Raw genomic sequence first — 14481 nt, 5'->3', positions numbered from 1 at the left:
TCTTAGCTGCAGACTTAGCAGTGAGTGAATGAGGTTGATTGACGGTGCTACGACCGTCCTCCTGGCAGTCTTGTAGTACTCGAGATTGGTCTTGGTCTCGAGACCATTTTTTGATGGTCTCGGTCTAGTCTCGGTCTCGGGCGCTGAGGACTCAGCTGGGATTTTATTTCAAGACCAGTCAAGAACGCAACTGTGGAAATATCACTAAACTTACAGCATACTGTCCAGTTTATTTGTTAACATCTTTGTTTGCACTGGATGCAAAACGCACCAATCCAAGCAATAACGTGACTTACCAATTAAGTGTTTCTGTTACTCCCCCCACACTTTTCACTTGCACGCGGCGCTCCAAGACATGCGCAGTGGTTTTCTGAGTGGCAGATGATGTCTAACAATCGTCAGTAATAGAATAGCGCTGCATAAATCATAAGAAATCCGATAGCAACAGCTAACTCAGCAGCACTTCGCTTTCACAGACGGTGGGACTACGTGCGGAGGTGTTGACTAACGTGTTGCTTATATGGGACAACACTGTGTCCAAAAGTCTGCAATATACGTGACATTCATGAACAATCCGATTCTTCTGAACAGTTCTTTACTAAGAAGATAGAACTGGAGCCTCACTATCATTATTTTATTTAATTATATACATTGATATTTATTTAATTAGCAAATAAATAAAACACAAACGAAAGAACACACAGAGCATGCACATTTCTCTTTGATTGTTTTTGTCACCTGTCGTGGCAGACATTACAGCACTGTGTGCTTCCTGGCTTTCTGCAGTGGGAGAGAGGGTGAGAACAGTCACGGTGAGCACCTTCTGCTTGGTTACTTCTTGCTTGTTGCTCCTTGGTCAGTGTTCATTGTTGAGCATTGTTTATAGTTAGTGCATTGCCTCAATTGCTATGTTTAATGGTGCAGACAGTGGTGGTTTCTGACATGAATGATATGGCCAAACGCCCAGGGAGTTATCTTTTTAGGGATGCATGAGACCAGTGCGGATCTGCATGAGACCAAGCAGAACAAAGAATTTGTTCTGCTTTTAATATTGGTTAAATTTATTTCAGCTCCAAGTGTTTAATATCTAGGTGTTGTTGAGAATAAATAATTATATGTTTTCCTTCTATCTCTTTTAGCTAGTTGCTAAGCTAAACCTAAAGGAAATCACATATTAGTTAATGCAAATGAGAGCTGGGGTATGGGATGGCACAATAGGTAACGCCCTCTTTGGGGCGCAGCTCAGAAAGACAAAGGGGATGGAAATCTTTTGTTTGATGCCATTTTTTCAGCTAGCTCTTAGCTAGCATGAATCATGGACCAGCTGTATTTTGGTATGAATAAATGGAATTCATAAATTCACCTCGCTGACTCTTTTTCAACCTCATACATCACAAACTTAACATGGAGAATGGATGATTCTTAGTGTTTTTATGGGAATGTGGATCTTTCAGATCAATATGAGAAGCAATTTTGATCATATTTCAAATTTTATTGTCATGTATCACGGGGCGCTGGTCTTGGTCTTGACTTGGTCTCGTTTGGATTAAAGCTCAAGATCGGCCCGTAGTTACAGTGATCAAGCTGAAATTCAATGGAATTAATTATGTGAAGCAAGTACTGCGCTGCAAAACAGTACTTCTAATGAAGAAAGGGGTCCACAAGGTCAGTGCTCAAGCCAGTTCTTAGCTAAAGCAAACCAGAACATTGCAAGAATCAAGCAACATGCCATCCTGTGTTAGACTTGCCACTATTACAGGATGATTGCCATTCAAAGAACAACTTCAAGGCTTTGACTGGGAGGGCCCTGAAGAAATTGGATTATGCTAAAGAAGAACTCCTGTCACAAACGGATGGATTAAACTGGAAAAGGGACTGAAGTCGTGAGGAAGGAGTGGCGTCATAGACAACCACCAAGATCAATCCTGCAACAAAGCATTGAACACTTGGAAGGGGAAGGGTCAACAGTTTCCTCCCAGGACCTGAACAACTTCTGATGCCTCCGACAACTCCAGTACCCCTTAATGACCTCCAGCGACGGAAAAGGATTACGATTGTGGATAAAGCGTCATGCTGCTTATGCTTTTTGTGTTGTTCTGCTGAATTTCCAGATTTTTTTTTTGTGAGGTTTCTGCCTCACCCCGTCAGCTCATCAACCTGTCCCTAAGGAATTGCCACATCCTGAAGAACCGACAGTTCATCCAGCTGAGGGTCAGAGCGACCTGGGTTCTCTTCGACATTCGTCACTTCCTGGGAGACATCAAAACTCCAAGGAGGGGGTGTCAAAGAGCAGTGGAGTTTTGAGAATCTGCATCTTCACATCCCAGAGGACCATCTTCCCTTTCCAGAGGATGAGGACGCAGACCTGCAGGAGGGTGTTGGGTTCCCAGCATGTGAAAGGTCTGACCTCGAGGAGGGGGTGTCGAGAAAAAGTCGAGCTCAGCCCACTTCCCCATGCTGGAGATTTTAGTTTAATAATAACAATAAATAAAGTTATCTTTAAAACTGATTACACAGGTGACATCAAGACCCAACAGTAGAGTCAGACGGTAATAAAATCAATCTGGTTGTGTGTGTTGTTATTGTGTCCTGCAAACTTTGCTTTAATTCTACTTTTTTCTATTTAATCATAAAAAAATCATAGACAGAAAGAGGGTCATGGAACAGGAAGAGCAGGTTTCCTGAAGAAAGAGGAAGTTTCCAGCCTGCAGTGTTTAAAAATAGTTCAGAGTGCTCATTTCAATGCATTAAAGGTTTAAAGAATAAAATCTAAACATTTTGAGTAATTGGATAACACCCAGAGTAAAATACTTGAATTAATAATGATAACTTATGATTAAGCCAATAATTAATATTGATTTAACCAGTGGTTGATGTTGGTTTGATTATAAGAATATTTACACTTACTCTTATACTTATGGAAGTACTTAAAGGTGAAAGAAGTAACTGTAACTATGGTGTCAAATAATTAGAATAATGAATTATTCTTGGTTTCTTTTTAGAAATGTCTGTAATAACACATTATGATTATAAGAGTAACTAATAAGTAATGGTTATTATAATATTATAAGTGAATGCTAAACCAGAGAAACTAAGGGGTTACAAATGTGATTTTGACATTGAACTTGAAATGGTGTAAGGTGTGTAACTGTAACCAAAGGTCACTGATGTTGTGTTGGAGGTAGATGGTAGGTGAAAAGTCAGGGGGAAAGAGGAACTGATAGGAGAGCGGAGGTGACCAAGGCCTTATTGCTAAACTTTAACTTTCCTAAGAAAAGGTTAGACACAAGAGGACTGTTGAGCAACTTGGGTCGTTAGAACAGACATCATGTCATGTCTCCAAGACGGTGATGGATATGAGATCATTGGTCCAAGCAGTCAGTCAATGAGACAGGCACAGCAACAAAGCTAGCCAATGCAAATGCACTAAAAGGGTGGATAAACCCTTTATAAGGTGAGTGCAAAAGAGGAGTCTTTGGTTGGATCCTTCAGGCAGCTTCGAGCCAAGATCGAGATGGACAAAGAACTCTGCAGCTGAAGAAGAGCCGGGGCCACAGAGCCGAAGACTGTTCTGCACATGTGGACCAACCCGTTAGCCCCGCAACATGTGGCTTCAAATTGCATTTCTCTCATCAGCTGGGTTTGGGACCCCAAAGAAAAAGACCAAGGCAAAGATGAAGATAAAGACAAAGGCAAAGAACAAAGGCAAAGAGGAAGAACTGGTGTGTTCCTTCCATGAGACCAGCTCTTCTACATCTTGAAAGACCAGAAAAATCGTGAGACGAAGAGAAAGGAGCTACAGAGCTGCAAGACAAGAAACTGAGGACCGCTACGCGCATGAGGAAGTCACCCTGAGGCCCGAGATCTGCCGCTCTGACTCAGTACTCTTCCTGTACTGGGAGCCTCCTGCTGCTGCAACACGTTCTTCATCATCAGGCCAGTTCTGGGGTTCAAAATGCCAAACTCTGTCCGTCTCTCTCAAAGTTTCCCTTTTTTAGTTCACAGTATCAGCATTAGGGAAAGATAGATTAGATTATTGATTTTACTTATTTGATTATTTCTGTTACTGATTTAAGCTGGACTGACCCTTGCAAAATTACCTTACTAATAAAATAATTAGCATTAAGAAAATCTAAAAGATGTTGTGGACATTCAATTAATGAGTCACCTTAAAGTTCTTTGATGGTTGTAAAATAGCTATGACGTTTGATTCTGGGAGGAGAAAGTGGAAAATGTTTTATAGGTTGCTTTTAGCCAAAACAACACCCTTGGGACTCGCCTGAGTCACTAAAACCTACCTGGTTCAGTAACAAGTGCAAGTTGTAATAAAGAGAAAGAGTGACCGTTAACAGGTGTGCTCTGTGAAACTAGCTGATTCCGGGCTGCTCAATCTGGCTAGTTCACAGGGTGAAAAAGGGTGGGACATCTGGAGGCAAAGGTCGTTAGAAACCAGGCTAGTCTTTCTCGCGCCCAGCTTAAACAGAATGTCCTCTATATTCTCATCTGTAGTAATACTCAGGAGTTAGAGGCTTCTCGGACCCGTTAGACGGAGAGCTGGGAGCAACATCTCCCTCCTCTCAGAAGGGGAAGTAGAGAGAGAGAGAGAGAGAAGGGGGCGGGGGGTGTTGCGCAACAACAGACCCTAAAAGTCTTGGTCTTGTCTCAGTCTCGATACACTCTGATCTTGGTCTTGGTCTCAGGTTAGGTGGCCTTGACTACAACACTGCCTCCTGGTTCTGATTGGTTGTTTTTGGTCAGAATGATGCATTTCTTTAGACAGCAGTAGCAGCTCAGGGAGGAGGTGGCAGTGTTGTGGTAAAGACCACCTAACCCAAGACCAAGACCAGAGTGTATCGAGACCGAGGCAAGACCAAGACTTTAAGGGTCCAAGACCAAGACTGAGGGAAGCTGAGACCGAGTCAAGACCAAGACCAGTGCCCCGCGGTACGTGACTCAAAATGCGAAATATGACCAAAATTGCTAATCAAATTGATCTGAAAGATTCACATTCCCATAAAAACGCCTAGATATTAAATATTTAGAGCTGAAATAAAATTAACCAATATTAAAAGCAGAACAAACTTTTTGTTCTGCTTATCTAAAACCATGACGCCCTGGGCATTTGCCCATATGATTCATGTCAGAAATATCCACTGTATGCACCATTAAACATAGCAACTGAGGCAATGCCTTGACGTTACCCAACACTCAGCAATGAACACTTACAAAAGAGCAACAAGCCAGAAATAACCAAGCACAAGGCACTCACCATGATTGTTCTCTCATACTGCATGAAGCCAGGCAGCATTGTGCTGCCTGGCATGCTGGTAGACACAATGGCAGCATGCTGCCTGGCTTTATGTCTACCATTGTAACAGACATAAAGCCCAGGTCACACTACACGATTTTTGACCTTACAACAATCTTGGAATGTTCTGCATTCTAAGATTGTCGCTTGCGATAATCGTAACCGAGCATCCTGCAGTGTGTGGTGTGTTACGACTGATTGGGTCCCAGTCGGTAGAAGGCTGGGACCGCTCCCATCTGAAATTGGATATATTCAACATGTTGGATTGTCTTGGCCGATTATCGCAGCGTGTGGGGTTTTCCTTGATTAGTCGTGAGAACACAGCTTGTTGAATGTGACAGGTAGCCAATCAGAAAACACGGATTCCCCTCCGTACTTTCCCTTCAGAAAGCATGGACAGGAACCCCAAACAGCTAACGTGGCGCAACCCAGAGTCCAGCGGACATCAGAGATGATATGTGGAAACAATATTAATATTTATTCAACATTTTGTGCAAAGAATATAGAAATGACAAGGAAAGGAGTTGGAGCAAAATTGCTTCCCACAGTTGATTCGGGTCATTTTTCAGCTGTTCATCGTTAACGTGACATAAATAGGTTATAACGATAAGGTTGTTCATTCAGTCAGGGCTTGATGCTTACAGAATGTAGTTGTCACTCGTAAAACATTGATTAATGCCTGGTTTTAAAATTAGTTAACTGGACTTGTAGCCATTATTTTGTGCATATTGTTCTCAATATAATTGTAAACATTAAAACAGCAAATACTTATTAACCAATGAAGCTTAAAGAAACGACAGAAAAGAAAATAATCTAAACACACACCTATACCAGGTTGAGAAACACTGGTATAGACCAGCGCCCCCCTAGCCCTTATCCAGGTCCCTCACCGCCCCCCACCAAAAAATTTGCAGGCTACTTTGCACTGACCATTATTTTATCATTAATATTACTATCGCTATTGTAGATGTTTTGATTTTTATGCTTGTTTCTGTATTTATCATCAAAAATAATTTCCCAGAGAACAAAAAACCATGGGAATAGAAATTATTTTCACAGGCGTCTAAAAAAAATGCAATGAACATTCAACTTAAAATTTGTAGGCCTAACAGCTGCCAATCAGTGGAAAAAATATTCTTATTTTGTGCCATTTTCTAGTTAAATATTCCACAAAATGATCAGATAAAAGATGTTCAACATGCCAGTTTAAACTTTGAACTATTTACAAAACAACTGAGCTCTGCAACATTAAAACATGGATAGAACTGTAACTACATTAATCATAACTCTTCTTCTCTTCAGTGTTTCTGTCGGTTTCTGGTGGTGCAGCTCTGTGCTGCCTTCAGGAGAATGGGACATCAGAGCATCATCCATAAAATTTCACCCACATGGCATTTAGTGTGCAAACCAGAACTTTCAGTGGAAAAACAAAATTCCAGATCCTTTTAATGCCATAGAAATATGAGACAGAAACATTGATTATATCTTTATATGGACCTGTCTATTGATTTATAGATTAATAGTTTTACTGGACAGAAATTACAAAGAATAAATCTTGTTCTTAATCAAATCCTAATGAGTCAAACTGAAAGTGTCATGGAGTCATCAGCCTCATGACATTAACACCGACATGAAAAATAATATTGAAGAAATATATATATCAAATCTAATTAAAAACATAAATAAGTGATAAGTTATTTACTGTTATGGTCTGTAAGATATATTTATTCTCAGTGTTAGATGTGGTCTCAACAAACCCATGGCACTTCAACAATATTATTTTACCTTTTATCTGGAAATAGTATCCGTTTATTCTTGCCATATTGATCAAAAGGTCTTGCTATACCAGTTTATTCCTCTGTATTTACTTTAGTTTCTTAGTTTATTCTTGCATTTTGTTCTTCATTCATTTCCATTTAGTTTCCTTTGTTTAGTATTATCCTCTCTTGGTTTATTGCTATGTCCACTTTAGTTTATTTCCTGTTGCTACATTTATTTTATCATTTATTGACGCTCACCATCAGTAATCTTCACTCATCACCTGCTGTGCCGCCTAATCGTCATGTTTCACATCATGTGTTGATTTTTCACTGTTCAGCGTCGGATTCTCTGTTTTTATGCAACAATTCACATCTAGTTCGTCGCACCGTTTTATGTCCCGCTTCTCCTGTTTCAGAATTTTGTGCAATGTGCGCGTCTTTTTTTTTTTTTTAACCCCCTAAGGTGCAGGGCGGTCGGGAAGCGTATCGATGGGGAAAAGGCAGACTGACATAAACCTTTTAAAACAACGGAAACAATTTCGGTATTCTGATTATTGAAATTTAAAAGTGCTGTGTTGTTCTATCACCCCCATTTCATACCGGACCACTTACAGCTCCGGTGTTATCGCTATGAAATGAATGCTCTCTATCGAGGTATCACGGTGGAGGGATTTCTTTATTTAAATGGGTTCATTTTTCAGAGACACAGTGAGGGTATCGTGATTTTAGCTACCAGTAGCAGGAGAACAGAGCTGCGCCAAGAAGCTAACAGAAGCTAACAAACACTGAATAGAATGAGAGCTGCCATCGATACAGTTGCAGCCAAGCATGATTTAATGTTACACAATACAGTTTTACCAAGTTGCTCAAAGTCTAAACTGGCATTGTTGTGCATATAAGGTGTAAAGTTTACCTTCGACCAAACACCCCCCAAAGGCATCCCAGCGCCCCACTTTTGTAAAAATGTCCGCCAGCGCCCCCTGCCGTCCTCTGAACGCCCCCTGGGGGGCGGTACCGCCCACGTTGAGAACCGCTAGTATAGACGAAAAAACGTAACTTTTTTAAAAAATACGGCTGCCGTATGTCCTGTTTCCACGCTTTTATCCAACGCCTTTTCTTTTTGTCACATCTTTTAAGTTTAAAATAAGCTCACAAGCTGTCGCTATTGCTTCTACGTTGTTGGGCATGTTTGTTTACTCTAAATTCACGTGTTATAGTGGGATTTTCCTGTATTTTCTGTCTGGAATCTGAATGTTGGTGAGAAATCAGTTTGTGTGTGGTGTGTTGCTCTTGCCGTGTGGCTGGCTGAACATCACGCACTCCATGATCGGGCCCGATCGAATGAGTTATTTTACAATTTTGGTCGGTTAGTGTGTGGTCTCTCAGGTTTTGAAAATTGGCCAACAATTCTAAAATCATGTAGTGTGACCTGGGCTTTACAGCTGCCACTTTGAACAAAAACAATCAATGGGCAATGCGCATGCTCTGCAAGCTCTTTTGTTCTTGTATTTTATCTACTTGCTAATTAAATAAATGTATATAATTACATAAAATAATAGATAATGTAGTGTACGCTGAGCATTACAAGAACAAAGAACGGCTCTCAGTGAGGCTCCAGTTCTATCTTCTAAGAAAAGAGAAGCTCACAAGACTCGGCTCGTTCGTGAATGTTTCATCACTATTTTGCTGACTTTTGGACACGGTGTTGTCCCATATAAGCAACACGTTGGTCAACACCTCCGCACGTAGTCCCACCGTCTGTGAAAACGAAGCGCTGCTGAGTTAACTGTTGCCATCGGATTTCTTATGATTTATGCAGCGCTATTCTATTACTGATGATTGTTAGACATCATCTCCCACTCAGAAAACCACAGCGCAAGTGAAAAGTGTGGGGGGAGTAACAGAAACACTTAATTGGTAAGTCACGTTATTGCTTGGATTGAGTTATCCAACTCAGTATGTATATCCAACATCCACGCTCTATCAATGCTTTATTGAAAACATCATCTTTTAACTCTCTCTGTGAGTGGTTCTCCAGCAGCCCAGCAGCACAGAGAAAGACTCTCCAGAGAATCATAAAATCTGTCTAGAAGACCATCAGCTGTTCTGTTAAATGTGTTGTTTTGATTACGCATCAGAATAGTGGCTTATAACTCCCACCACCCTCAAAGCACTTGCATATCGGACAGTGATTCCAAGAAGACACCGGTGTCCTCAGGACAGTTAAGAGGTTAAAATCCTCAACGTTACCTTGAATGAAGGACTTACTCTATTTTATGCCACAGTCACCTGTAAACATAGGTTTTGAAATGAATCAGTTAACTGATAGTACTCACCAGTGTTGAAACCTCTACCTAGTGCTGGCCATGGTCGATGGTTCTTCCAGAGATTTCCCAGATACCAGTCACTCTGGTTCTCTACTAGACCCAGAACCTGTTGACCTGAACAAAGCATAAACAGCAGTTTTTCTCTAGAGACAATCAAGGTCAATTAATTTGTTAGGTATTTAATGATGGTATTTAATATTAATATGTCTAATTTTGGCTGAAATTATCTGAAACCACCACCCAATTTTACCACAGTTTTGTGTTTAAGTTTCAAGGAGTCTCTGGCCCACCCCAATGTCTTACCCTGCCTGAAGTCCTCCACTACTTTTCCCCCTGCCAGTTGTTCTCATTCCTGGAGTAATAAAATGCTTTGAAAAAATGGTCATGCAGTTTCTAGGTGCAGATTTCATGAAAAAAAATTTTTATCCCCAACTTTCAGAGCTTTACTCGGTTACTCCTTCCTATATTTTTGATACAACTTAAATAAATACCTCTTCCTGTAGTCTTATGGTGCATTCACACCAAAAGCGTTTTGAGAGTTAGGCGTATTTCGTTTACATTCAAAGTCTATGGTGAGGCGCCTCGGGGACCGTCGTGGCTTGTTTCGAGTGTCTAGCGTGGCGAGATGTGAACTGTTTGGAGCATTTTGAGCATTTGAGGTATTAAAAACATCCAAAGCGTCCAATGGAAAACAATGGCTACAATTGACGAGTCTGACACCCTCGACATGTCTCCATATAGACTTTGAACATAAACCAGACAAGCGAAATGCTAGGTGTAAAGCAAAATGTCAAGCGTCTGCATTCAAAGTGCACTCGCACAGTGCCGCTCCGGCCTTGTGGCGACTGTGGGAGCTCTGGCAACGCCACCCATTCGCCACCGTCGACGCTCTCGTGCAGTTCCCGCACCTGTCCGCTAGGTGATATGTAGTGGAGTCAAATTATAATTTAATGGTATCGGGCTCTTTAGAGGTTCACAAAAGTCAAATCGGATGATGCATGTATAATTTAGAGACCACCGTATGCGTACAGAGAGGGATTGAAATTCGCTATTTGGCCACACCCACATGATCCTGACTTTGTATCCCTCTGAAAAATGAACCCATTTAAATAAAGAAATCCCTCCATGGGAGATACCACGATAGAGAGCGTTCATTTTATAGCGTTAACACCGGCACTGTAAGTGGTCCGGTATGAAACGGGTGTGATAGAACAATGGTACTACCACCGCACTTTTAAATTTCAATAATCAGAATGCCAAAATTGTTTCCGTTGTTTTAAAAGGTTTTTGTCAGTCTGCCTTTTCCCCATCGATACGTTTCCCGACCGCCCTGCACCTTAGGGGGTTTTAAAAAAAACTAAACAAAAAAATAATAATAATAATTACTCGCACATTGCGCAAAACTCTGAAATAGGAGAAGCGGGACATAAAACAGAGCAACGAACTAGATGTGAATTATGGCATAAAAACAGAGAATCCAACGATGAACAGTGAAAAATCAACACATGATGTGAAACATGACGATTAGGCGGTGCAGCAGGTGATGAGTGAAGATTACTGATGGTCAATAAATGATAAAATAAATCTAGCAACAGGAAATAAACTAAAGTGGACATAGCAATAAACCAAGAGAGGATAATACTAATCAAAGGAAACTAAATGGAAATGAATGAAGAAGAAAATGCAAGAATTAACTAAGAAACTAAAGTAAATACAGAGGAATAAACTGGTATTGCAAGACCTTTAGAGCAATAATTAATGTAATGGATAGTGAACCATTTAAATTAAGTTGCCTAAATTATTCAAATTTGGAGACTATTTATTGTAAATTATTTAAAGGATGTTGCAGATTGTTTAATAATATTTGTCTGTTTTGATTAGCACTGTTGGTGGTTTGTATTTTATTTTGTTTAATTGTATTTGCAATTTGTAAAGTTTTTTTTTTTGTTATGTACCTCATGGGCTGCCGTAGCTAATCAGGGCAGGCCCTATAAAAGCTGGCAAATCATTGTACCAATGAATGACTTGAACAAACTGATAGTGCTTGGCACTATCAACACTTAGTGATCCCCGGTGAAAGCAGCGAGGTACATTTTACTTTGTTTGTATATTGTAAGTTTATGTTTATATTCTAATATTTGTATATCTGTTTAGTTTTCACGGTGATTATGGTGACTGAGGTAATCAAGATGATTGAGATGACTGAAGGTCCACATCAAAGAAAACAAACCTTGAAAATCACCCGTCAAGACCGCGTAAATTAATTCAAGTGCTGGGGAGTTGCTACAATTAATACAGAGGACTGTATGGCAAGAATAAACAGACACAATTTCCAGACAAAAGGTAAAATAAAATTGTTGAAGTGCCATGGGTTTGTTGAGACCATATCTACTACTGAGAATAAATATATCTTAACCATACCATACCAGACCATAACAGTAACAAACTTATCACTTATTTATTTTTTAATTAGATTTGATATATTTATTTCTTCAATATTATTTTTCATGTCAGTGTTAATGTCATGATGGTGTCAGTGACTCCATGATACTTTCAATTTGACTCATTAGGATTTGATTAAGAACCAGATTTGTTCTTTGTAATTTCTGTCCAGTAAAACTATTAATCTATAAATCAATAGACAGGTCTATATAAAGATATAATCAATGTTTCTGTCTCATATTTGTATGGCATTAAAAGGATCTGGAACTTTTGTTTTTCCAATGACGGCACTGGTTTGCACGGTAAATGCCATGTCGGTGAAATTTTATGGATGATACTCTGATGTCCCATTCTCCTGAAGGCAGCACAGAGCTGCACCACCAGAAACCAACAGAAACACTGAAGAAAAGAAGAGCTATGATTAATTACAGTTCTATTCATGTTTTAATGTTGCAGAGCTCAATCTTTTTGCAAATAGATCAAAGTTTAAACTGGCATGTTGTACATCTTTTATCTGCTCATTTTGTGTAATATTCAACAACTAGAAAATGGCAAAGAATAACAATATTTTTTGCACTCTGTTTGGATGCTCTTGGGCCTACCGATTTTAAGTTGAATGTCCATTCATTGCATTTTTCGTAGACACCTGTGAAAATAATTTCTATTCCCATGGCTTTTTTGTTCTCTGGGAAATAATTTTTGATGATAAATACAGAACAAGTATAAAAATCAAAACATCTACAATAGTGATAGTAATATTAATAATAAAATAATAGTCCGTGCAAAGTAGCCTACAAATTCTTTGGTGGGGGGCGGTGAGGGACCTGGATAAAGGATAGGGGGGCGCTGGCCCAAAAAAGGTTGAGAGTCTGGTGCAGGTCGGCTGGAAACTGTGGAATTTAGAGTCAAACGTATGGCAACGTCGTCAAAGGCCAAGTCACAAAAACGTCATGCCCACCTGGTCCACCGAAACTGGTCAGTGTTGGAAACCGTGTTACAACAACATGTCTTCTGTATCTGGACACAGTTTCATGTTGACTAGGTGAAAGGGGTCAGAAGGACCATTTACAATAAAATACAGGCACGTGCAGAGGGTGGGGGGGGACTGGGGGTGCTTGAGCACCTGTCCTTTTTGCTCCTTGCCCCAAAGTGCCCTTTTTTTTTTTTTTTTTTGTTGGTATTATTATTTTCAAAGCCCTCTTCTGACACATAACAACATGTACTAAAATTATTTTTTTGTTTTGTTTTTTTGTACAACATAATAAGCCTTCCGGTCACCTTGTTACCTTTGACCTTTTGCCCGTGACGCATGACGCAGTTGCCTCTCGCGCAGTGAGATAAGGCAGCTAACTGGAGCTCAATGTAGCGAACATCCCAGATTACAGAACAGTTTTTGGTGAATTATAAAAAAAACACGTTTTTGGTGAATAAAGTGGAGTAGACTTGCTACTTGTCAGATGACTGAAAACGTTGTAGTATCGTTTCTGCTTCAGCACGGAGTGGCGGTTTAAGCAGAGAGGTAATGAAATACAACAGACACTGACAGGCCTCTGCGTCTGCTTTTCTCTGAAGAACTACTGAGCGGGAGGAGACAACCAGGTGAGGAAAAACTGTTCTTATCTATCGATTCAGCATTTTTATCATACTGACATAAGGCTGTTGTTGTTGTGCTATTAGCTAGCTGCTAGCTAACGACTTTGCTAGCAATGCTAGATAACTAAAAAGCTTCTTCCCTGTGTAAGAGGAACATCGCCCGTCCAAAACTTATCATCTCCATAATGGATATATGTCCGATCTTCTAATTTCCTTTACTGCATAATGTACATTACATTTATTCTGGCGTTAGGTAAACATGTTTTGAAAGAGAATAGCACTTAAATAATAGTCCAACAAGGATATTCATTTAGAATTAAAAATGACTCACCCTGAATTACCATGATAGATATAATGTATACATACATTATACTTACATTATTATACTTACTTACCAATGTATACTTACACTACATTACATGTAATAAAAGTGTGTCATTAATGAAGGGGAAAAAACTCAACCCAGACTTTAAGTTTAGGGTCTGGTTCGCAGAGTATGTAGTTAAATTTTTTCCCCAATTATTCAATGGGAAAAAATAAACTAACCTCAGTTAAGTAAAATAAAATTGTAATCAAAACTTTTGGAATTGTAATGATTTATTTTTTAAAAACAAATTGTTTTGTTTAAAAAACTTTTTTTAAATTAAATAATTAATTTTTGTCTTGTGAACTTAAAAAGTTATTTGCCAAACATAAACTTTTATTTGCACACATCAGAAATCTTTTGTTGCGATTTTGGGTCTTGCCCATGACGTCATGTGAGAATCACAAGCAAAACTTTGAGTCAAACAAAAAGAATATCAAGAAAAGATTTCTGACATGCACAAATAAGTTTGTTTTGCAAAAAAAATTCACTTCATGAGACAAATGTGTGATTTAAATGTTTAAAAAGTTTTAAGCAAAACTCAGTAGGCTTTTCCCATAGTGACATGCATTAACAATTCAATTTTTGCTTTTGTTTTTTTCTTTTTTTCTGCAGTTCCACCTTAAAGTTTGATGCAGCTCTGCTTTCCTGAATGGACCATCTTCATCTCCACTGCAGCAAACAGGC

The 14481-nt window shown here is 39.5% G+C and overlaps 1 protein-coding gene across 1 annotated transcript in view; it reads right to left on the bottom strand.

Moving 5' to 3' along the window:
• Positions 1-14481, bottom strand: part of large1 (LARGE xylosyl- and glucuronyltransferase 1) — a 72658-nt gene that overhangs the window by 38636 nt on the left and 19541 nt on the right. Inside the window, exon 6 of the mRNA XM_088003227.1 lies at positions 9405-9509. Within this exon, the coding sequence (XP_087859353.1) occupies positions 9405-9509 (105 nt within the window). The remainder of the gene's footprint in view (positions 1-9404; positions 9510-14481) is intronic.

Source organism: Poecilia mexicana, unplaced genomic scaffold (genome assembly GCF_051168715.1).
Source record: "Poecilia mexicana isolate PSO_F unplaced genomic scaffold, ASM5116871v1 scaffold_23, whole genome shotgun sequence".
Taxonomy (NCBI): domain Eukaryota; kingdom Metazoa; phylum Chordata; class Actinopteri; order Cyprinodontiformes; family Poeciliidae; genus Poecilia; species Poecilia mexicana.
The sequence above is the reverse complement of the archived record's forward strand: the minus strand, read 5'-3'. Positions and strand labels throughout refer to the sequence as shown.